The following is a 25,189-nucleotide window of genomic DNA, read 5'->3' on the forward strand; positions in this document are numbered from 1 at the left end:
ACAATTTTGTAATATCGTCAACTACAGAGAGAATAGGAAGGTAATTCTGCATTTTTTCTGTGTTGGTTGTTTAGGAGCACCTGGAGACCACGTGGTTGAGAGGTCCAAAGGTCCCAAAGAGATGTGAAAGTGAAAGGAGTCCACGGCAGTGACCGACGTCAGGCCGTCTGGCAAGCCTGAAAGGGGCTTGTGAGGACAGGGGTGTTCCAGGGTCCCTGTGGTCTTTCTCCTGCCCGTGAAGAGGGCTTCCTTTTGAAGCTGTGCTAGGAGCGGTATCTGAGCCGCACTGAGCTCTTCATGCATAGAAGACAGCGCATTTTCAGTTGGTTATCTCCCCTCATAACTTCTACCAGTTCTCCTACTTAACAATCCCACACCCTTGGGGGAAAACAGGAACAGAAAATATATGCAAAATGGCCCTCCATTTTGATAGAGGTATACGCAGCTGCTGACTTCAATCTTTTTGCAGCAGCTCCCTGAGAGAATCAAGAATCAAGGATGCCACAGAAGCCTGGGGACTGGGGCTCAGGACACACCGGAGACGATGAAGGTACGGAGCTCGGAGGTTTAGGACTTGGATTGGACGCTGCTGTCGTTGGGGGGGAAGGGAAGACAGGGAAATGCAGGCCAAGTCACAGGGTTCAATCTACTCACCCCTGGCCCTGGATCCCAGGCTGTACAGCAAGGCTAGCAAAGCCTTCCCACAACTCCCCTCCTGCCCGGGACCCTGAGACGATGGGTAGCAATGCGGTACAGTGAGTCCAATCCCGATTCACCCTTTACTCGCTGTGTGACCCTCCTCTGACCTCCGGGCTTCTCAAGTGTCGGACGAGCATGATGAAAATGTACCCGCCTATAGAAGCAGTACAATTCACACATCGCTCTCAGCACAGTGCCTGGCACTGGGATAAACACTCAGCAAATGCTGGGCGTTACGATTCCTGTGCAGCTTGGCCCTTCTCGCCACCAGAGCCCGAGGAGAGACCCCTCCCTTGCCCCTGATCCCAGGGAAGGGCTGAGACTGGCCCTCCTAATATCATATGCTAGCCCTGCACCGGTTATAGCATCTAGGGTAACTGAGAAACAGAATTGTGCCTCTTGCAGCCCTAATTGGTATGGAAGCAAGGCTCTATACGGGAAAGGAAAGCTTCCTGGAAAGACCCAAATAAAAATAATATGGTCCTTCACACCTGCCTACTGACTAGGTTTGCCCCATGAATGGGATACAGATCAGACCCTCTCAGTCAACTGAGGTTCCGTCCTATCCCAACGGGCCAATCAGACCCCAATTTTCTGACAACTCTGGTGTCCTTTCTGAGAATGTCTAAGAATTCTGGGAGAATAAATCCATCCCATGTCATAACTCTGCTCCTGGAGAGCAGAGACTTTATCCAGTTCATTGTCACAACCCAAGCATCCAGCACCAGGTCTGGCACGTAAAACACACCCGATAAATATGTTACTGAATGTGAGAGTGAATAAATGGAACATGAAATTTTCAAAGGAAAAAACAATCAAGGGAGATTACTTCCCAAAGATCAAAGAGAAACTTTCTGACAGTTGAGTATTTTTCCTTGTTTTCTTTTTTGTAGCAACATTTAATGAGCATTAATGGCAGTCGAGGCACTGACCTAATCACTTTGTCTATCACTGCATTTAATTCTCCCAACAACACTCTGAAAGTTGCTCTTAACATAGGCAGTGTGGTCTGATGGTAAGGAATACAGGCTAGGGCTTCCCTGGTGGCGCAGTGGTTGAGAGTCCGCCTGCCGATGCAGGGGACACGGGTTCGTGCCCCGGTTCAGGAAGATCCCACATGCCGCGGAGCGGCTGGGCCCGTGAGCCATGGCCGCTGAGCCTGCGCATCCGGAGCCTGTGCTCCACAACGGGAGAGACCACAGCAGTGAGAGGCCCGCGTACCAAAAAAAAAAAAAAAAAAAAAAAAAAAAAAAAAAAAATCAAGAATACAGGCTTTACAAAAATCGGGACGGCCCTCCATTACCAAATACCACTTTTGCGACATGCGTTGCTCTTGCCGTAGTTCTGGCACCTTATCGTTTTATTAAGGACCTTGTTGTGTTTTTTACCAACTTATTACTTGAAATGATAATACAGCCTGTCTGTTTGCTGTTTCAAGAGTGATATATTTTCCTAGTGGTTTGGTTTTAAAAACACATAAGACTTAATTTTTCTTCAAAAAAAAAAGAATACAGGCTTTAGAATTAGACCCGTGTTCAAATCCTAGCTTCAACAGCTTCTAGCTGTGTGATCTTGGATCAATTACTTCTCTCCTTGAGGCTTTCCTTGTCTATAAGATGGGAATGACAATATATACCTGATGGAGTTAATTTATTTAAAATGTTAATGCACGTGAAGACTTTAGCACAGTGCCTGGATCACAGGAAATGCTCAAGAAGTAGTGACTGTTATTCTTCCGGCCCTCTTCCTCTTACATAGAGAAAGAGCTTATCAGAGAGGCCACAGATGCTCACCACAGGATGTGATTCCAGGAATGAAAGGCATTTCCTGTGTATGGGAGAGGATGGCACCGAATTCCCTCCCCTTTCCACCCAGACCTGCTACTAGATTACCTTTCTAGTTCTCTTAGCACCTAGGAGGGACCCTGTAACTAGCCTTTACCAATGGAATATACACAGGAGTAATGGGTCACTTCAAGGCGGACGCAGTTAAAAGCAGGTGTGACCTCTCCACCTTGGTTCACTTTCCTCGTCTTCCAGCTGGATCATGCCACATAGCACGGAAGCCACGTTACGGAGGTGGGTCCCTATACGGCTACATGAAGCAAAGCCCTCCTCCAACCCATTTAGGACTAAGATACAAACAAGAAACGACTGGTTCACGTGAAGCCACTGAGATCCCACGTAGCTGCTACCTCTTGCCTACCCTAACCACACTATTTTTATTTAATAACGTTCTTGTAATATCCAAGATGACATCTATTCTACTTATTCTTCAGGTCTAATGGTATAAGCAGCCAGCAGATGTGCTCTCATGGTGAGAGATTATGTTCCTTGGAGAGAAAGAGCACTGGGAATCGATTCCAGTGGTCTGAGGGATTCCTAAGAAAGAACATGAGATGTGAAAGGAAGTCCCGTGTCTCCAGCGGCACTGCGTTCCAGGTTCCCCCACTGGGCAACAACCCCATGACTACGGAGAGTGCTAAGCTTCCACTTAGGTTAGGTTCTGGCAGAATGTCTTCATCTCCAGCTGTTTCTTTTTTTTTTTAATTTTTATTTATTTTTGGCTGTGTTGGGTCTTCGTTGCTGCACGCGGGCTTTCTCTAGTTGCGGTCAGCGGGGGCTACTTTTCGTTGCAGTGCGCGGGCTTCTCATTGCGGTGGCTTCTCTTGTTGCAGAGCATGGGCTCTAGGCGCACAGGCTTCAATAGTTGTTGCATGAGGGCTCAGTAGTTGTGGCTCATGGGCTCTAGAGAGCAGGCTCAGTAGTTGTGGCACACGGGCTTAGCTGCTCTGCGGCACGTGGGATCTTCCCGGACCAGGGATCGAACCCGTGTCCCCTGCCTTGGCAGGTGTATTCTTAACCACTGCGCCACCAGGAAAGCCCCTCTAGCTGTTTCTTGAGAAAACTCAGAACAGTCCAAGGATAGGACTGTCCATGGCTAGATGACTTGTAATCACAAAATCTAGGTTCCAATGGTAAGTGTACTTTCTGTGTTCTCTTTGCCTCTCTTTTCCCAGAGATTTCTCTCGCACCTAGAAACAGTTTAACCCAATCCTGGCTAAAGCTCTGGTCTGGCTTTGCCCAAATGGTGACCAACACCACTATGGACTTTAATACAGGACCAGTCACTGGAAACACAGGGTCCACTGGAGTTAAATATATTGGAGATCCCATGGCGCCTGGGTCCAAGTCCCTTCCTTTCCCGTGACTAGCTGTGCAGGGGTGAGGAGAGGATCCTAGGAGTAAGTGGCGCTCCTCCTTAGCTACAGGTGACCACGCCAACTCCCGCCGGTCACCTCCCAATTGTTCATTCCCATCCTTAAAGAGAACCAGCAAGAGAAGTATCTGCTCACTCCTATAAAATGGGAGACTCCCAGGTGTGCATCTGGGTGCTTCTTTGGTGTGCCAGATGTGCTAGGCTCTTTTCTAATTTATCATCTCCAATCCTCACAGTAACCTTGGAAGAAAGTTATTTCCCCCAGTTTAGAGATGATAAAATTGAGGCTTGGGGTAGTGAAATATAGTACCATGCTGGGGTTACTTGGCTGTGCTATTCAAAGTATCACACGTCACACACAGTGTACAAAGTACAGTCCGAGCAGAGCAGAAAGTACCTTCCAAACTCCCGGCACCATTTTTGATGTGTCAAAGGATGTGAAGAAAAAGGATACCTGCTCCACCCACCTTATAGAATTAAAGCACTAGAGCACAGCTCAAGGGCACAAATATACACAAAGTATTTGAAAAATGTAAAACACTATATAAATGCAAATTATTAATTAATAGGCTAATTAACTGATTGACAAGGAGTTTGTATAGCATGGAGGTTAAGCGCGTGGGCTCTGGAATCAGATAGGACTGGGTTTGATGAAGTTTTGACCTCCCTGAATCTCAGTTTCCTCTTCCTCGAAATAGAGATAAGAATATTTCCCGTCTCATAGGGCACTGTGAAGCTTTAATGAGTCAGTATATACGAAATGTTTAGTATAATGTCTGACTCACACTGCTACTATTTTTACAGATAACTCTATTAGTCTCAGTTTTTTCTTCTGTGAAATGGAAAAAAATAATTCGACCCATCGCATGGTGCTTTCATAATTTGAAACTCTTTTAAGAATACAGTATGCCAGGGTTTCCCTGGTGGTGCAGCGGTTGAGAGTCCGCCTGCCGATGCAGAGGACACGGGTTCGTGCCCCGGTCCGGGAAGATCCCACATGCCGCGGAGCGGCTGGGCCCGTGAGCCATGGCCGCTGAGCCTGCGCGTCCGGAGCATGTGCTCCGCAACGGGAGAGGCCACAACAGTGAGAGGCCCGCGTACCGCAAAAAAAAAAAAAAAAAAAAGAATGCAGTATGCCAATTCTGATGATAAATCACCCCCAAACTGAACAGAGGCTGGACACAGCTGGGAAAAGATGTGGCGGGAGAAGACTGGCATCCCTGAGGCCAGCCCTCCCTGCTGCCTCCCCGCCCCCGCCTTGCTGCACAGCAACCCAGGCGCTCCAGGCAAGACGAAGCTGGCCTCCATCGCCCTGGCTCTGAGTTCCGGAGCCCCAGCAGCAGATCTGGCTCCTGCAGCCTCCCAGCATCCTGCTGGGAGAACACAAAGCCAGAAATGGCTCCCTCGGTGCAGGCCACCCCTTCTCCTCCTCGCCCTGCTTCAGCGCCCTGACTGGCCTGAGGAGATGGTGAAATGTGTCTGCTTGGCCTGGCGTACTGGTCCTTGAGCCCTGTCTCCATCCAGATTGTCTTGTCTTCTGAATCTCTCCCGGTAGCCAACTCCTCTAGAACTCGCTGATTCAACAAATACTTACTGTGTACCTAGTTTGTGCAAAGCACTGAACTAGATACTTTCCCATAACAAGCGCAGCCCAATCTCTTCGCTCTCTAAACCACCTCTCCCGGGGTATATAACACAATGCCTGTTCACAGCTCTAAGTAAATATGGATTGGGTAGCAGTTGTGTCCTGGGTCCTGTGCTAGTGGCTGGGTATACGGAGACAAACAAGACAAAGCCCTCTGGCCAGATACATACATTCAGGCACTAACTAACAGGTTCCGGGATTGCTCTTCTATTGACATTTCTATTCATCAACCTAATGGTTTATGTATTTAACAGTAGTTATCAGAGCTGGTTAGCCACTGTCTAGCTTCTTTAGCCTTGGGCAAGTGACCTTCCCTTTGTGAGGTTCTGTTTTCTTATCTGTTTAATGGGGGGAGGGGGTGTTTTGTGATGAGCATTAATTGAAACAATGAATGTAAAAAGCGTAGCACCAACAGCAAGGATACTACTTGATGTGATCCTTCCCAAAGCTGTAGCATTCCCTTCCTGGGCAAGATAAATATATAGCATGCATACTGCGACCTTCCTTTCTTGCACCAAGGACAGACATCACTAATGAATCAAAGCATTCTTTGTTACTCATCTCAGACGTAGCCCCAGAAGCCTTCTCAGCACAGTGATTCGGGCACATACTACTAATTGACTGAAGCTGTTGACATCCTCTATGGAACTTTTTTTGTTGTTGTTGTTGTACGTGGGCCTCTCACTGTTGTGGCCTCTCCCGTTGCGGAGCACAGGCTCCAGACGCGCAGGCTCAGCGGCCATGGCTCACGGGCCCAGCCGCTCCACGGCATGTGGGATCTTCCTGGACCGGGGCACGGACCCGCGTCCCCTGCATCGGCAGGCAGACTCTCAACCACAGAGCCACCAGGGAAGCCCCTATGGAACTTTTTTTTTGCCATCCTGCCCTTACTTCACTCAGTTGCATAGGTCTGTAGTTTAGCTGACACTCCAATGAATATCTCTTTCCTCCCTGAACTTTACTCTTGGGTCTTGAGTGTAACCTCCTTAGAGACTGAACTACATGGGCATAGGCCCAGATGCATGCAGGTGGTGCCCATTATATGTATGTATTGACTGATGTGCCTCTGATCAGCAAATGTGGCTCCCATTCTGCTGACTTGTTGAATGAACTTGGGCAAGTCAGTTCTCATCTCTGGACAATTTTGATATTATTTTCTCATAGGTAGTGTGTTAGTAGAACAGAGTGGTTAAAATCTTGACTGCTGGGGTCTTACAAGCTTGGGTTTGAATCCTGGATCCACTTCCTAGCTGTGTTACCTTGGAGAAGTCACATAACGTTTCTGAACTTCAGCTTCCTCATCTGTTAACTGGAGATGTCTTAATAGTACCCACCTCAAAAGCGTAAAGGTAATACTGCATGGAAATGGGATACTGTTTTGAGATCCTGATCTACTTGGTTTTTTTCTCCCTGTATTTTCCCCTTTTCTTTTTTACCATTTAAGCAGATCATGGGTTCTACCCTCCTTGCCTCGGGGGAGGCATGTGTCAGGGCTGAAAACAGGAAGAATATGAGAGTGTTTTTAGCTTTTGCTTTTTGGAAAACTCAAAGCCTTTAGGGGAAGAGGATTTACAGACCTAAGGAGAGAGTCCTGAAGAAACACAAAGGAAGAAAGATTTCTCCAGAGCAGAAAGAGATTGCCTCTGCTGGGGAGTGGAGAGGAGAGAAGATGGGAGGGGAAGGGAGAGGAGGAGAGGGGAGGAGGGAGAGGTCTGTAAGACCAGAAAAGTCCCATGTGGGCAGAAATGATGGGTGTCTCCATGGTAATATGTGTGAATTGATGGTCAAGCTGGGCAACCTTGGGCAAGTAAAATAACCTCTCTGGACCCGTGTTCTTACAATGTAAGGCTGTCTTTAATCACCCTACAATTTAGTGCAAGGAAATGGGACATCCTTGTGCTTAACAAGTATCTATTCTCCCACGCTCTTCCTCAACACCAATGATTCCACTTGCGATCCTCTGCATTGCCATGTTTGGGTTTAGCTCTGGGCAAGAAAACACATGGTTAACTACCAATATCTCTTGTGTCCTTGTCTTGAAGGGTTGTCCCTCTTCATGGATGGTTCGATAATCCTCTTGTTGGGCATGAAAGGCAATTCCCACTGGCGGACTCTCCTTCTGAGTAACTGCCCCGTGTGAAAAAGGACCACCACTACCCCCAGGCAACCCCTCACCCAGCCCCATGAGGTCAGCCTCCCTGCTGGGCAGGCCCTTCCCTCTCTGCTGGAGCCCAGTCTTTGCGGAAGCTTCCACTGAAGTGATCATCTAGAAACTTGAAAGCAGGAGAAAGCTAGGCCTCACCAGTGACATTCCCCATATCGTGCCTGTGGGGAAGCAAGAGTTGGGTAGGAGAGAAGACTGGCAGCAAGTACATCTCGGTTATAACCCTAACTCTGACCCTTACAAGGTGGTAACCTTGGCCAAGTTGCTTAAAGCCTCTAAGTCTCACTTCCACCATCAGCAAAATGGGGACAGTGCTATCTACTGCATAGGACTGGGGGTGAATTCGGTGAAGTGACACCTACAAATGGCCCAGCGTAGAGCTTAGTTTATAAGCAGCAATATCTAAAATTGCACGGCATTACGACTAACTCGCTGATCTCTGGCCAGTCGCTTTACCTGTTCAGACTTTAACTCTCTTTTCCACAAAATTAACTCCTGCCATGCCTGCTAATTGCTAGTTATTAATAGACATGCCTCTCCTACTAGAATGTGAGCAACTTGAGATATCTTTATTCATGACTATGCTTTGCATATAGTAGAAGCTCAGTGCTGGGTGAAGGTATGAATGGATAATCAGAAGGGATTTCAGATGTGAAATCCCCTTGCACGAGTTTTAACAAAGGATCATAGCAATTGTGATTCTTTGTTTCTGACAAGAATGAGTAAGTACAATCATTTAAATCTCGATAGCAAAAGGCCTCAGAGAAAAACCAACAAACGTAAAGTGCCTAAATTCCTTGGGACCACAATGTTTTAGGTGTCTTACAAAGAACTAAGATAGGGAGAACAAGTTCAACCGGGCTTTATGCCTGTAAGGTCTTAGAAAATAAATGATCTGAGCTGCCATTTCTTATCATCTGTTAAATGAAATCAATAAACCTTACTTTACCATAAATATAGGGAAATGGTAAAGAAAGGCACAAAGTAGATGCTCAATAAATGTTGGTTGGTTGGTTGATTGATTGGTTGGTTGAATGAATGGATGAATGGATGGGAGAAGAAAATATCTGGAAAAAGGATGAAGGGACAAATAGCTGGAGAATAGATGAAGGGATGGATGAAATAATGAATAAATAAACGAATGGTTCCTTGATCAATGGATGGGTGTAGGGTAGATGGATGGATGGAGGGATGGATGAGTGACTACGTAGTGGATGGATAAATAAATGAATAGAGGAATAGATGATGAGTTAATGGATGGATGGGTGGATGTGTCGGTCAAGTTCGTAGCAAGTGTGAAGTACCGTGCCTATGAAGAATGACCGTGACTGCATAATAGATGCACCTAAATGGGTCAGCTTGGGGTAGGTGTTGCAATTAGAAGCCCCAAATTTCTCACTCAAGAAACACTTATTCTCCCTGTTTCTCTCCCTCCCTTCCCTAGGGAAATTTGCTTCCAGGAAAGCTGCTCATTAATGTAGCATCAAACTCCTTCAGTGAGTTTGTTCACCTGAAAATAAAACTGGGCAGTACTAGTGGACATATGTCTTGAACTATGTTCTCTCTTACGCATCACTGTGGCACTGGGATGGAGCAACGTAAACAGCTTGTCAATAACTTCCTCGTTTCCCTATGGTGCTCCTAATTTTTCTGATCTTTCCTTCCTACACCAGGAGATTGGCAGAGCAGGCATTCCCAACAAGAGCTAGTAAGAGTTACCAGCACAGGATTCAAATCGCATCTCTGACATCACCTAGCTGTGTGAGCTTAGACAAGTTACTTACCTTTCTGATCCCGAATTTTCCCATCTACAAAATGGAAATTGTCATAATATCTAACTACCTTAAAAAATGGTTCAGTGGATTAAGTGATATACTGCAGATAAAGCATTTTGCTCAGTGATTGGCATGTAGTAAGTACTCAGAAACTATGATTAGGAACTATTACTAAAACTTTGACAGGTGAAGAAGTTGAAACACTGACATTCATGAGGTCACTGAGGCAGAGAAGTAAACCCTGGGAGTCAGGAGACCTGGGTTCTGATTCACTATTTATCTTTGGGCAGGTAAGTACCTTTTCCTCTCTGAGCCTTTCTTTCTCTACCTGTGTAATAGGGAATGGAACCCATGAGCTCGGAGATTTAGGGGTATAATCGCAGTGTCTTTTCGCCCTCCCCCTCTACCAAACTGACTCTCTTTTGAACATGAACCTTAATGTCCAAGGGCAATCACTCCTAACAGGTAAAACCAGGAATCAGCAACTATTCAAGTTAGAGACTTTTGTCACCCTGATGCAGATGAGGCTCAGGGTAGCAAAGTGACTTGCACAAAATCACACAGCTAATAGACGGTGGGATAGGATTGAAGCCCAAGCTTATCAACCACAGAGCCAGAACTCATCCAACTATGCAACCCCTTTCCCTTGGCATGTGTCATAGCCGCGTTTGCTTGGTGAATGGGAGGTGATGCCTCCCTGAGGGCTGGATGAGCAGGGTGGCTGGAGGAGTATGCTGAGCACCCAGAATTTCCACGGAGAGGGAAGGCAACGGGGTCTTTTGGACCAGAGTGGGGACAGCGAACATCAGCTGCTGTGACGGCACCTAGCCCAAGTGACAAGACGGCAAACATCAAAAACACCTAGGAGCACTTAGACCAGTCCCCAGTTCCTGCATTCAAACTATCACTGGGGATAGACTGAGAGTTGATTTGCTAAAGGGCCATAAATGCTATAGGTCCAGGGTGGAACAGCCAGTGGTTTGGGGTGCGGATGAGTACAGGCAGTGGATGGCAATCATATTAGCTCTTTTCCTCTCCCCTGGAACCCACTGATGCTCTACAAGGAACCCACTGTCTCTGGCATTAATTGCTTGTGAGGCCTTAGGCAAGTTACTTAACTACTCTGGGCTGGATTCCTTCCATAAAAGGAAGTTAGGGAGGGCAGGATGAAGAGACTCTTAAGGCCACCCCTAACTCTCTTAGTGGCAAGATGTCCTTTCTTGGGGGAGCGGGGTGGTCACACATAACCACCCCCATGGAAGGAAGGTTTCCAGACGCATGCTCCTCCCACTGTAGTTTGGGGCCTGTTTCCCCTCAATCAGGCCCCTGCAATGATGGGGTAAATTTCTTCCTAAGGCTCCTGAGCTCTGAGTCCCCCTTGCTGTTTTGGGGTCCTACTCCAATGTGTCCCTCCTCCCTTGGCCATTAAAAGGGATGTCACTCTAAGGGATGTCTCCACTTACGAAAAGGAGCATACACAGGGGGCAGCTGTGTGAGGCATGAGGCTGGTACACTTAGTGTAGAGAAAGAAGGGGGCTTCAATGGGGGTAACACTGGCAATGCAGGCTGGTCAATGACCAGAGGTGGCCACACCTTTCCTCCCCTTGCCTGGTGGATCCATGCTCAGTGCACAAGCTCCTGGGGTCACACATTTTGTCTGCAGTGGGATGGGGACACTGCACTTGGAGTCAAGAGACCCGGGGTTTATTCTGGGTCTTTATAAGACCTTAAGCCTCAGTTTCTTCTTCTGCAAAATGGACATAAAACTGGCACTTAACTGTTGTGAGAATCAAATGAGGTCAACAGTAATAGTTAAACCACCACCACCACCACCACAATAATGTATCACGATTTCATGGTGTGACTTTTGGCAAGTCACTTCATATCTCTGAGCCTCATTTGTCCTATTTGTAAAATGGAAATACACTAATTTTTCTGCTTTCTTCTCCAAGGAACTCTGAGCAGTGTGGTGTCTCAGAACTGGGTGTCAGGTGGCCCGTATGTCAGCTATACCTTGGGCGTTAACATTCTGATGCTCCACAAAGTGCCCTGTGGACTCTCTGTGCCCCTGTCTCCCCATCTATAAAATAAAGAGGCTGTGTTCGAGTCCCTCCAATGTCCCCTCTGGCCCTCCCGTTCTGACTGCCGACTAAATGCCCCAGTGAGCTGACACTGGCTAATAAGGAGCTGATCACTGGGATGTGCTATTGTGGTGATGGTTTCCGGCTAGAAAAAACCGTCCACACAGTAAAGAGTTGCCCTGAGCCTACCTACCCTCTATGGGAGTGGGCTGGGCCCCAGAATCACCTGCCGCCTGGCCTTGGAAGGGCGGCTGGCCAGAGAAAAGCCTCCTTAGTGGCTGAAAGCTCTGAAATATGATCCCAGGAACAGCCAGGCTGAGTACAGATGGACATCTCATCAGGATCCCCAGACCAGGCTTTGGGCGGCATATGCCACAAGAGGTCTTCATGGGGCAGGATGCCATATCTCACAGCGAGGGGTCGGGGGCAAGAGCGAGCAGTGTCTGATCTCCTGACCACAGCAGGGAAGCTCACACACAAACCTTGATGTTGGGCAAACACCACTTCACCGAACCCAGAGCTCACCCAGGCTGACTCAGGCTACGTAAGGGCCTTGGACAAGTCCTTCCCCTTTTGTGGGTCTCAGTCTCCCTATCTGCAAAATGAGGAGCCGAACTACATGAGCAGGTCCTAGAAACCTTCTGACCTCTTAACTCTCTCAGTAAGAAGTTTTGAGAATGAACCCTCAGGTAAGTGTATTTATAAATTATATCTGTACAGTTGTTCCGATACATTATAAATATTATAAAACGTATCTTTCTGTCCTCCACGTGTAAAATGAGGAGACGGGATAATCTCCTAAAGGCCCCTTTAGCTCTAAAATTCTGAAGATGTATGTCTGTAGGTCTCTGAGTTTCCTCATCTGTACCATGCACTTATATACCCTCAATCATTCATTCAACAAACATCTAAAGAAAATGGGCCAACCACGGGCCACTGTTCTAGGTGCTGAGATACAGCAAGGAATGAGACAGACATGGTCTCCACCCTCGGTAGTTCAAAGAGTTCTCCTGTGAATCAAAGGAAACACTGCTGTTTTTGAATATTGGAAATTCCATGTGGTTCAGACTATTAGGTATAAGAATGATTTAATGAGGTGAAATTGCTACAATTCATGCATTCAACCAACATTTGTTTGGCCCCCTACTATGTATCAAGTGCAAAAGGTAAACCAACAAGCAGATTGACATGATGCTTTCGGTCTATTAGAAGAGGTACACTTCAACCAATGATCCCGTAAGTCAGTGTAAAATTACAAATGTGTCGAGAACCAAGAGAGATACTATAGTGATGAGAGTCTGTAATGCCAGGTGTGACCTAGTCTAGAGCATTGTGGGAGGATTCCCTAAGGAGATGACATTTGAGTTGAGATCTGAAAGCGGAGTAGGTATAAATTAGGCACCAAGGGAGAGGGACAGCTTTCTTGGCATCATGTGCAAAGGCCTGGTGGCAGAAAGGGCGTGGAAAATTTGAGTGACTAAAAGGAGGAATGGGAGGCAGCCGGAGCAGACGGAGTGAGAAGCAGCATTTTAGAAATGATCTTGGGGGAGGTGGCTAGAGGCTGTACCATGGCAGGGGGTCATCAAGGCCTAAAGTTCTGCAAACCAATGGACAGTGATGCAGGGCTTTAGACGAGAGTAAGGAGGGTGTATATGGTCTGGATTACTTTTCAAAGAGGTTCTTCTAGCTCGACATGGAGATGGGTAAGAAGGGTAAGGACAGAGGAAGACAGTGTTACCGTCAGTGGTGTGAGACGGGATTATAACAATGGCAATTGCCTAAGCTGACTGGACGTAAAATACGATGATTAAAGTAACACAAAAACACCCATGACCTTAAAATCCAAACCACAGTGACAGGATGTACAGCAGGTAGAGAAGAACGTACTTGCCATTGAGCAGACTTGATTTCAGATCCTGGTTTCGTACTTACATACTATGTGACCTTGGACAAGCCACACTTCACCTCTCTGGTCTCAGCTTTTCCTTTTCTGCAAAGTGTACTAGACTATAAACTTCTCAGTTAAGAGCTCTGGGTTTTTATTCCAATTATGACTCACCAGCCATGTTCCCATGAGCAGGTCACTTCTACTCTCTGAGCCTCAGTTTCCTCATCTATAAAATTGGGTCTTCAAAATACCTCTCTCCTAAAGTTACTGTGAGGATGGAATCAGACAACAGATGAAACGTGTTTGGCACAGGGCTGGGCACATAACAACGTAAGGCGCTCGGCAGACACATTCCCACCGTGAGCAAGTGCGCGCACACGCTATGAATGCACACGCGTCAGGCCCAGATGGCTCCTCTCTTCCCGTAGGAGTGGTAACTGCCTTGTAAAATCCCAGCTCACTTGCCTAAGCTTCACTTTCAATGAAGCCAGAGAACAGTGATCCGCTGGTGTTTCTGCTCAGCGAACCTGTCAGCGGGATGTAAGCCCAGGGAATTCAGCAACGAAGGGATTCTCCTGATGAGAAACATTTGCGTCCAGAGGATCTTAATATTTGTTTGCAACAGACAAATGCAGACGTGAATTACTTAATGACTGTTTTAGGGTTCGGCATGGTTCCTGGATTTGGTTTGGCTTTGTCTCTATGACATCTTAATTCTGTGTTTTATTTCTCAGAGCTCTACATACAGGCTGTGGCATATGGAAGCTCCCTCAGCAAAATCTCCAATGGAGATGGGGGAGGGAAGGGGAGAGAGAGAGAGAGAGAGAGAGAGAGAGAGAGAGAGAGAGAGAGAGAGGGAGAGAGAGGGAGAGAGAGAGAGAGAGAGAGAGGGAGGGAGGGAGGGAGAGAGAGAGAGAGAGGGAGAGAGGGAGAGAGAGAGAGAGAGAGAGAGAGAGGGAGAGAGGGAGGGAGGGAGGGAGGGAGGGAGAGGGAGGGAGGGAGAGGGAGAGAGAGAGAGAGAGAGAGAGGGAGGGAGAGAGAGAGGGAGAGGGAGAGAGGGAGAGAAAGAGCGTGCGAGCGCAGACTGTAGCTTCAAGGGTGTGTGGCAAAGGGGCTGTGAGGTGAGAGGGATAGTATAGATTTGCACCCATGGATACGAGAGATACACCAAGCCGTCACCGTCATGGGAATAAGATTTGCCACTTCTATTTGGAAGTCTAAACAGTGTCTTTTTCAATTTCCTAATCTGATTGATCACAATCAGAGTGATGTGTAAATTTCATGTTTGTCCATAACACATGGAGGGGCCCAGCTAAGCTTCTGACTCTGCAGTTCAAAGTCATCCCTGGTTGCACTAGAGTCGGGAGAGAGGAGCCAAGAGAAGAAGATCAGACCAGGGACCCTGACTGAGAGGGCAGGAGCGCCCCTGCGACCCCCTCCATCCCCCCAGCCTAGGAGCTGAGGACCTGGGAAGTCCTTAGATGTCTTACAAGGCCCTGCTTGATCTGTTTCCTGCCTATGTCTAGGGAGTCAGCTCCTGTCAGTCTTCCCCTCACCCATTCTGCTCCAGCCACACTGACCTCCTTGCTATTTCTCAAATACATCAAGCATGCTTCCACCTCAGGGCCTTTGCACATGCTGTTCCCTCAAACACTTTCCCCCCAGTAATCCTCATGGCTGGCTCCCTCCCTTCTCCAGGTCCCTGGCCACTCCATCCAATAAAGCCATCCTCGCCCTCACCCTCTAGCCTTTTGCTCAGCTTCATTCTTTTTAAAAGCACTTACTACCACCTGACCTTATACTATTTGTTTGTTTCTTCATTTACTATTTTTCTCCCCCATGAGAGCGGGGGGCTTCATGCTGTTCACTGCTATACCAAGCAGGAGCTCAAGGAAATTGTTGAATGAATGAAGTACAGCTTTGGTTTTTAGCCACAGGCAGCTTCTTCTTCTTTGTACATTCATTCCCCAGTGGTTTATTTTCTCTTTGACATGTATGGGCTCACTCTGCTCCCCCCAGCGTCGGTGGCTGCTTGAGGAATGAAGACTGGATTTTGTTTTAGCCAGCGCTGGACCATGAAGGACAAGAAACCTAACAGCCCATGCCCGCGTCTGTATCCTTAAGCCACTGACAGGGGAGTTGGGAGATTTATATTATAAGGGCAGTTCCTTTCCATAGCCTCCCTTCATTAGCACTGACTGGGACTCCCCACAGAGAATGCCCCCTCCAGAGTTTAACCTGCTTTTTCTTCTGGGAAAAGGAAAGCTCTTTCTTGAGACTCTACGGGGAATAAAGGCTGTATTCATTCTGATCATTCCTTGCATTTGTAGGTAAAACTGATGAAGAAAAAGAATCATTCCCATTTTACAGGTGAGATAACTAAGGATTACTGTATGATAATAAGCAAGGGACTCCAGGTCTCACTGAGGGTCTCTTCTTCCTCTGATTTTCCACATCCCCCTTTCTTTATTCCTACCTACATTTATAGTACTTAAGATGATCTGCCTCTGTCATACACACTCCTGTTTATGTCTCCCTTTGCTGCTAAATTCCGAGGCCCTCAAATGGAAAGACTGCATTTCATTCATCTTTTCCTCCCTGATGGGCCTGACACGTAGGAATAATAAAAACGATCATCTATTATTAATAGTAAGAGCTACCACTGATGGAGCCCTCACTGAGTGCCGAACAGTGCTTCCCATATATTAGCTCATTCAGTCCCCTCAACAGCTCTTGGAGGTGGCTGCTATTATTAGTCCCATTTTATGGATGAGGAAACTGAGATTGAGAAGGTCAAGTTGCTTGCCAAAAGCCACGGAGCCAGTGAGCGTCTGTAAGCAGTAAAAGGAAACATTTCCTGCGATTAGTTTGCCTTCAGGTCCTGTCGGATTTTTAAAACAGCTCTGTACAAATCTCCAGGGGCTCTTTTAGGCGACTGTAGTGAGAATAATCTCACTACAACTCCGTGAGATGAATATTTCACCGATGGGGAAAGTGAAGCGTAGAGAGGTGAAGTGACTAACAGATTCCAGAGCTGGGAAGTAGCCCAGCAGAATGTCAGCCTGGGTCCATCTGACTTCAGAGCCCAAGCTCTTCACCATTCTACCTCTTCTACCCCAGAAATATTCTCTCGCACCTCAGAGAAAGTCTTACTAACAAGCAATTACAGAACTCCGGTTTTGTTAAGCCCCTGCGAACTCTTCCACTTTGCAGGAAGGTAAGTCCAGCCACTCTGAAAGAAACGATATTTTTAAAAATGTACTGTGCCCCTGTGGGATGACTGAGGCGCCGTGGAGCAGAAGGCACCTGACCCAGGCTTCCATCCTCATTTAGAGGAGGTAGGCTTTTAGGGACGTGGTCCCATTTTGGTGGCCTGGAGTCGGGGTGGAGTTAACGGAGACTGACACGGGCCTGGAAAGCACTTCCAAGTGACATTAAGTTCGACCTCCTGCCCCCGGACAAGCCGACATGTTCACTCACCCAGCCACACAGACATCTATATCTAGAGAGCTTCATCCTGACACTAGTGAGAGTCAAATCTATTTGCAGTGTGTGTGTGTCTCCCAGCCTCCCGGGTTGCACCGACCAGTATCCTCAGATTGTCAGGACCGGGGTGGGCTGGGAGAGGGCTAATCTCATACTGGATCTGGACCATGTGTACTCATTCAATTAATGCATCCAACTTTCATTGAACATCTACCACAGCTCGGGTCTCTAAGACAGCACAGTTGCCAGGTGAACATGGCAGTGTCAGAAACGATCCCCTCATTGACCCTGTACACCATTCAACCAATTTCACCTTTCAGAAGGAGAAAGGTTTGACCCAAACAGTAACATTCCCTTTCCAGAGAAAATGTTCATTCATCGCCAGGGCAAGCATTTTCCCTGACCCTCGTCTCCTGGCTCTTAACCACAGGACATCGCCTCCCAACAGCCCCTCACTCTGCTCCTAGAGACAGAGTCAGCACAAATGTGCTAACTGATCTCTTGGCACGAAGGGGAGACTTGAATTAAGTGGTTCAAAGGCATTTTCCCTGCCTTACAATTTGGCCGTCTTTCCCTTTATGCAGTAAAATCTCCAATCGTTTGGAATTTATGATCCTTTAGACAGGGACTGGGCTGAAGTCTGCTTCTGGACTATTCTGCATGGAAAGGATTTTCGAAGAAAATTAATAGCTTGCCCAAAGAATGGTAAAGGGAATGCATAGTCTACTTAAGCGGGCCACCTCTCTAGCCCTTTACAAACACTCCTGTAACTACAAACAACTGAGATACTAATTACAAATGATAGTTACGTGTTCATTACGTCCTCAACTACTCTTTGTTGATCTGAATATTACAGTTTGAGTTGGCCTCCGACACTAGGTTTCCCACTTTCAGCCTAAACTTCTCAGGTGAAAACTTTTCTGGACTAAGCAATTAAAAAAGAGAATGACTTAATGCCAGGAAAACGACTATACTTCTTTGGCAGGAACAAAAGAGGGGGTCTCGTACACTCCAAGTATCTTATTGATTCATGCTGGCTCTCTTCCAGCTGGTACAGGGTGAGGTTTGCCTGGGATACTTCCCATTAGAGCTTCCATCCTGGAATAACCACCCACAGGCAACCCTTTTCACTCTTGATATGAACTACAAATTATATTGTCACTCTAGAGTTGATGGGCTAAGGATTAAAACTATGGTTTTCAAGGAATTTGAGCCTTGGCTAGACTGGCAGTGCTTGGTCATCCCTACACAAAACAGAATAATCTTCCATAGGGATGTCGCACCAATCCATTCTGAATCCAGACAATTCTTCACCAGCCCTCCACCCCCTAACTGAAAGCATCAGATCACAAAGCAGCTAACCTCCCCTCAGGGAAGGAAATATAGGACCTTAGGGAGGAAAATACGGGACTGCTCTCATCCCACCCACCCCACCTCCTGTCCCTGTCAGGAGCTGAAATCTCACAATTTTTATGGTCAGCATTACCAGGGTGAGAAATGGGTGGGCAGGAAAAACACAATACTGGAAGGAACTGTAGATTTCCTTTGGCCATCAGAGCTCTGAGCTGTTTGTTTTAAACAATCACTCTGTCCCTCGCACTGTGGGAAGTGCTTCACCTGCCTCAGTCCTCCTAACTCACTGCCTGAGACAGCTACGATTATTGTTTCTATTTTCAAGCTGACAGAACAGGCTCAGCAAGGTAGAGCCACTTGCCTAAGGCACTCGGCTAAACGGCAGAACCAGGTACTGGGGTTCGGGCCGAAGCTCAGCTCTGAGCCCTTAAGCACCGCCTCCCACACTGCTACACCGTTCGGACATTTGAGTCAGACATCTGCTCGCAACTTGATACATTATAAAGATATTGCCTCATCAAGTATGCCTCACAGAGGCGGAGAGGGAGGGACCAGGGGATGCTTTGCTTGGAGTAAGGTTGTATGATGTATGCATATTGCTATGAAATCAACGAATTGAATGTAAGCTTCTATCCTGGTACTAAATTATCTTCAGAAACAGACTTAAAATATCCTGGGGAAGTTCACTCAGGGGGTAGTAGCCCTCATCCATAAACAAGTATTAAGTGTGCAACCAACAGGACTGGCTGGTGGTTCCTCCTCCCCCTCCCCCATCTCCCTGTAGACAGCTACTTGGGCAGATCCGCTGACTGTGAGCTGGGCCTCATTCATGGAACTAGACAACATTTCTGATGAGACCAAGTCCCCAGACTGCCTGTAGAGGAAGCCGCTGATGCTAAGCTCATGCCTCTGTCCCTTCCCTTCCTAGGAACTCTGCTTTAGAAACATGGTACATTCACCCTTAAGTAAGCACAGAACCTTAAAAAGGAGGTAGAAATTGACCATCGCTGGATGTGGCTGGCGTGGGTGCAAATGTGGATGTTTCAGGCTTTACAGCCAGTCTGTTAAAAGACAACTCCAACCCAGCCCCCCCTCCTGAAGACTTAAACACAAAGTGGAATCTATCCTACAGAGAGGCCACGCCTGTCACAGAAGTATTAAAGAGTAAAGAGGATCCTTTCAGCACAACATAAATTAGGGACTAAATGCTCAGACTTCCACCTCGGGAGTGGTTTTCAGGGGGAAGGAGACTCAGGACGTTAAAAGACACCAGGAGTGAAATGATGCCTGGGTGGGGAGGGTTGGCTATTATGAGTCTCGTATGGATTAAATCAGGATTTGCACAAAGCTGCAGAAGCATGCGGGGTGGGAGACCTTGTGAGCAATTCATATGACTGAGAGGATGACCAGGAAAAAAGGCATGACAGGAACAGACTGACAGGCAAAAGGTGAAGTTACCAAGCAAGGTGGCCATCAGGTATGCTTATCTGAATTAAAATACCACCAGGAATCTGCTCTCCTCTCCCTGTACCCCTGAAATACATGGAATACTCGGGACCAACTGCCACACTTCTAGTTTCCAATGAAATTTCCTCTAGTCCCTTCTACAAGGGCATATTCTTTGGCCAATGCAGCACCTGATTTGCCAACAGGAGGTGCACTCCGAAGGTGCAATGGATGGCAGAAACCCAGGAAGATAAAACCACTGATGTCAAAGCTCTCTACAAAGAACCTCCTTCCAAGCAGAGCAACACCAGCTTTTGGTGGCATTTGGTGTTACTGTTCCCCTTCTCCAGCCTGTGTCACAGGATGTTCCCTCATCCCAGCCACAAATACTGGCTGCTGCTGCTGCCACTTGCCGCCTGCTACATCCTGCTGGCCCGTCATGTTTCTAGTTCACCCATTCCCAACACGCGGTACCCGTTTTTCTTAAAGACCTGTATGAGCCAGGTCTCTATCAGGCTATGAAAAGTTCTCCAGTCTGAGTTTGATTCTTAAAATATAACTCCCCCATCGGTCCTCCACCCCACACCCACTGGAAAGTTCAGATGCAGCTGTGCCACAACAGGCATTCTGTCCGAAGCACTTTCCCAGACATGTTTTCAACCTACTCCCTAATGCAGCCTGCCAGGATTAATAAATCCTCCAAGTGGTCTCCCCTGGTCCACTTCTTCCTTTTTCTCCCACCCAACTACTCATCCAACACCAGCAAAAGAAGAGTTTTCATTCAGCCTTGATTTTCCCTGACGGAGGGCACAGGTTTCTTCCTTTCGTTCTCGAACTCCTCTAAATTGAATGATTTATGAAAACAATTGGGTCTTCTCTGTATTGGAATGCTTCTGTTCCCCCCAACCTCCTCGCAGTTTCACCCCACATCTTCTTCTCCCTCTTTCTGCCTTTCTTTCATTTCTTCCCTCATCCCCCCTCCATCACACTATTTCTATACCACCACCCAAGGATCGGTTCTTATGCCTGAGTTCAAAGCAATCAGATTCTTTTTGAAAAACCAAATAAAATTCTTCTGAGACCATCTTCACGCTCTTGGAAGGCTCCTCCCTGACTCTTGAGCTCAGACTCCTGGTTCTGCGTGCTGGAGACCAGATAGTTCAGCAGCCGCCGCCAGGAAGGTGTGGAGGAGGGCGCTGTTTAGGGTGTATTTGAGGGAATAGCATATGGGCTTTTGTCAAAACAGTCAGAGCTCACTAGTTTCTGAGCTGAGCACGGAAATGTGCCGCTGTCTCTGAACAAGGCTTGAGCTAGTTCAATCCTCATCTCTTCTTGTACAACACCGCTAACTGCCTCAAATCCACCATTCCTTCACCCCCTGTCCTCGGAGCCCTGGGATATCAAGAGAAGTTTCTCAGTCATCTCCCACCTCCACCGCCCACCCAAAGACAGCAAGACCTTTCAAACAGCGGCTGCCAGGTCAGCCGGCTGAGCGTTGCTCCCCTTAAAGACTCCCCGTCCCTCCCCACCAGCTGCCACCTCACACAAGCAATTCGTTCTCCCATGTTCCAGTGGGAGATGCAGAGTAGTGACGGGAAAAGACAGGGGCTCTGGCCCAGCTGCCTGCCTCCACCCCGCAGGGCTCTGGGGCACAGGCCAGAAAGGGGGACCATCAGGGTCTCCCCTCTTAAGCAGGAGGTCATTACCTTGGCAGCGGCTTGCGGGCCGTGATACTGGCGACAATGATGCTCTCGGGACGCGGGGTGGCCACGGCTTTAAAGGTTCCTCGCCAGAACTTCTCAAAAAGCTGTTTCTCTCCTTGTTGAACGCTCGCCATGGCCAACCAAAAGGGCCCGGGGCTCCCGGGCGCTGTCCGAAGTGCTGAAACGAGGCTTCCGGACGGGGGCACACCTGGCCCCGCTCTCTGTCCGTGTGAGACCGAGAAGGGTGGGGTGGGAGAGACAGGGGTTCAGGGCGGGGGATGGGCGCCTCAGCCCGGGCCGGCAGGGGAGGGAGAAGGCTTGTGCGCCGGTTCTCTCCGCCTTCTGGGTCGGCTCTGGGCTGCGCTCTGAGCTTGCAGAGCCTCCGCGCCCCAGGAAGGGAACGTTGGGCTGGCTTTCTCGGCAGCGCCGGAGAGAAGAGGCGACGGGGTCGTCCGTGTGTGCGTGCGCGTGTGAGCCCCGGAGCGCCCGGGTTTTGTCTCTCTCACAATGTGACGTTGGAAAAGGAGGCTGGTCGCGCGAGCCGCACTTTCCTCCCCCCCTCTCCGCCTCTCCTCCGCCCCACCAACTCCCTCCGCCTCCTCAGCCTCCAGCCGCCATCTGCATAACAAAAGCCCGCAGGTCGAGGGAGGAGAAAGGGCGGGGCGCGCGCCCGTCACCGTCACCGGGGCCCCGCGGCTACGGAGTTGCAGCGCTGACCCCTGAGAAAAGCACTCGCGGCACCCCGAACTGAACCGGGCGTGAGATCCTGCTTCCCAGCCCCCTCGCCTCCCCCTCCGCCGCGGGCCTTCCCCCTACCCTCTCCTGCGTGCTCTCTGGGCCCGCCGCCTCCCTTCCCAACCCCTTCACGAGTCTTGAAGAAGATCTTCTATCAAGGGAGAAAAAAAACTTAATCTATCCGCCCCCGCCAACCTGCCCCGCCCCTCCGCCACCGCCTCACTTCTGGGAGGGGCTGTCTACAGCAGCAAGGGGACGGGGGACGTCTTCGGAATTCCTCTTTGCGCCTGGGTGCTGCGAGATCCCCACCACCCAGAAAGTGCCGTTTGATGGACCATCCGTCAACAATTCGGCCTCTCGCCATCTGCCGAGCCGGCCCCGCCCGCAGAGGGGTGCAGCGTTGCATCTGTGCACGCGGCTCTAAGGGCTATCTCTTTTGTGCCTCACTGCCAGCCAGCCCAACGTCCTGCTGCCAAACCCATGCAAAGGAAAGAGTGCCCACACCCCACCCCACCCCACCCCATCCACTCCTGCGGAACTCTGCTGCAGCCGCTTTTCCTTAAGACAGCTTGTCTCGGGAGAGGAGTCCGTTTTGGACAGGAAAGCTTTGGGGGGTGGGTTTTGAGGGGGACATCAGAAGATTATAGGGGGATACTCTTCTGTCTGTCTCCCCATCTGCTACCCCTTCCCAGTCCAGCCCTAATCCCAGAAAGTGGAAGTTCAGAATCACAATAAAACTCAGACGCAGAGGGTCTGGGCAGAATCTCTCTCCTTCACGCCCAGGGTTTTCATTAAGGAAAAGAGACACGGGACCCCTCAGCCCATCTCTCCCTTGGAGTCCTTTAATCTCAGCAGAGTTGCTACTCCCACTCCCCAGACTTCGCATTCCTGGAAGGAGGCTTCGCCAAGTCTTAAAGGCCTCCCAGCACCTGGCACTGGGTCTTGGCCACAGTGGGAATAAACTTCTTGCTGATGGTGATAGCGATGGGGACCAAAGGGACCAGGGCACCAATGTGAACTTCCGAAACTCGCTGAAAGGCAACAGGAGGGGAAGAGGAGAGAAAGGGGGGGAGGAAGGCAGAGAGAACTCTGGAGTCACCGAGCATCCTTCCAGAAGTGTATCTACATTTGGATTTTTGGGTATTTGGATATTTGCGTGTCTGCTTGTGTGAGCGCCTGAGAGCACTGCTCGCTCTGCAGTGACCCCTTCTGGTCAACAGCTAGAGATGCATTTGCTGGCTTCTTGATGTGGGTTGCCCAGCCAGCAGGTGGAGGTAAGGGCTGGGGAGCTTGGAGGTGAAGGAAAGTGGAGGCTAGGCCCAGATGTGTTCCCTTCTCTCCCTCCTGCCCCAAATTCCCCACTCTCCCATCACTCTCAGGCACTATTTCCCACCCTGAAGTTGCTGTCATTTGAAATGCCATTGAGAACTGGCTCTTTAAGTAGCCCGGGATATTTGACACCATCCTTAGTCATGACATTGTGGTCTGAATTGAGTCACATGCCGGGGGAGAGGTAGATGGGATCCTACCCCCACCAGATCAATCAACATTTCCCAGCATGCTCCTGTTCTAAGTTCTTAGAATGTTGATAAAGTTTCCATTTGCACAATATTGTCTCTTTTGAACCTGAACAGCAGCCAGGTAAGGTGGGAGGGGAAGCTGTTGCTATTGCATTTTAAAGGTGAGGAAGTTGAGGTGTAGGATGGTCAAGTGACTTGCCCAAGGTGATTCTATAAGAGCAAAGGAAGTCTGTACAAAATACAGTTTCTGGTTTTTCGTGGTGGATAGGGGATCTTGGGATACCAGGCACCCCAGGGTGGCACACTGTGAAAACTGTCAGATACCAAAGGAGGCACCTACTGAGAAGCACACAGTGTTTAGACTTCTAAGTTGGGAGTCTTGGGTGATAAATTCAGGGCCTCGAAGCCAGACTGCCTGCCTGTGTTCAAATCTCAGCTCGGCTATTTCCTAATTATGTGATCTTGGAAGAGTGACTTCACTTGTCTATGCCTCAGTCTCCTCATCAGTCACATGAAATTCTATAAAAATCAAATACCATATGTGTAAATGGACCTTAGGTCTGGCTTCTCCAATGCGACTCAAACTCCAGTTCCTCCATCACTTTATCTATGCGTAACCACCTTGTTCTCATTCCCATAGGATATTGCTCTCTGTTTTACCAGGTGCAATCAGTCACCATGCTGAGACCTTTCAGTATGCTGGTTAATGAATACAAGCATGTGGCACAATCACTGCCTATCCTCTGTGCTACGCCGGTGTCAGCACTCTTTCTGAGACAAGACCTCAGAATCCTTCTCCACACATTCTTTAGATAGCCACCACTAAGTGGTTGGAGTTGGCATTCCAATTAAAATCAATTTGCTGGCCAAGTCTAGAGAGTACTTCTTTACCTGAACGGCATTGTTCTTTCATTAGAAAAAGGGAGACCAGGGAGAAGGGATTCCAGGATTTGCAAACCCAGGTACTCTAGAGCAGGAGCTAAAGAGATTCTTATACGTCCTTCTCTCTGATGATGCAAAAAGGCAGTACCACCAGCTCAGAGAAATAGCTGCCCCTCCTCCTGAGGCAGTTCAAATCCCACCTCACTAACATGACTGTGTTGAGGTAAACCCCTTACTCTCTCTGTCCATAAATTCTCTGAGTATAATATGGCTAATCATTATCCACCATCATCAAGGGACACCAGGGTACTTGACAGTCTGTACCCATTTCCAAAAGTCCAGTGAACAGTAAATGATTCAAATAATTACTGAGATAATGGGAAATATGATAATGAGACCAATTCATCTATCTTTGTGCCCTTAAACAGGATCATGCTAAACTATTCAAATTACAAGATTCTGTATTTTTTCGTACAGACTTTTAAGGAGAAAAAATGATTCTATTACTCAGGGCTTACTAATCCCACTTCTTGAAAGTTCTACTTTATGTTTAATCTGAATCCCACCTTCTCTGTTTAATATCCATTTCTCTT

The 25,189-nt window shown here is 48.3% G+C and overlaps 1 protein-coding gene across 1 annotated transcript in view; it reads right to left on the minus strand.

Moving 5' to 3' along the window:
* Positions 1-21,593, minus strand: part of SRRM4 (serine/arginine repetitive matrix 4) — a gene marked incomplete at both ends in the record, with an annotated part of 161,763 nt that extends 140,170 nt beyond the window's left edge. Inside the window, one exon of the mRNA XM_082667848.1 lies at positions 21,463-21,593. Coding sequence (XP_082523974.1) covers positions 21,463-21,593 — 131 coding nt within the window. The remainder of the gene's footprint in view (positions 1-21,462) is intronic.
* Positions 21,594-25,189: the final 3,596 nt, after the last annotated feature.

Source organism: Grampus griseus (genome assembly GCF_964374135.1).
Source record: "Grampus griseus genome assembly, chromosome: 12".
In the NCBI taxonomy this organism is placed as follows: Eukaryota; Metazoa; Chordata; class Mammalia; order Artiodactyla; family Delphinidae; genus Grampus; species Grampus griseus.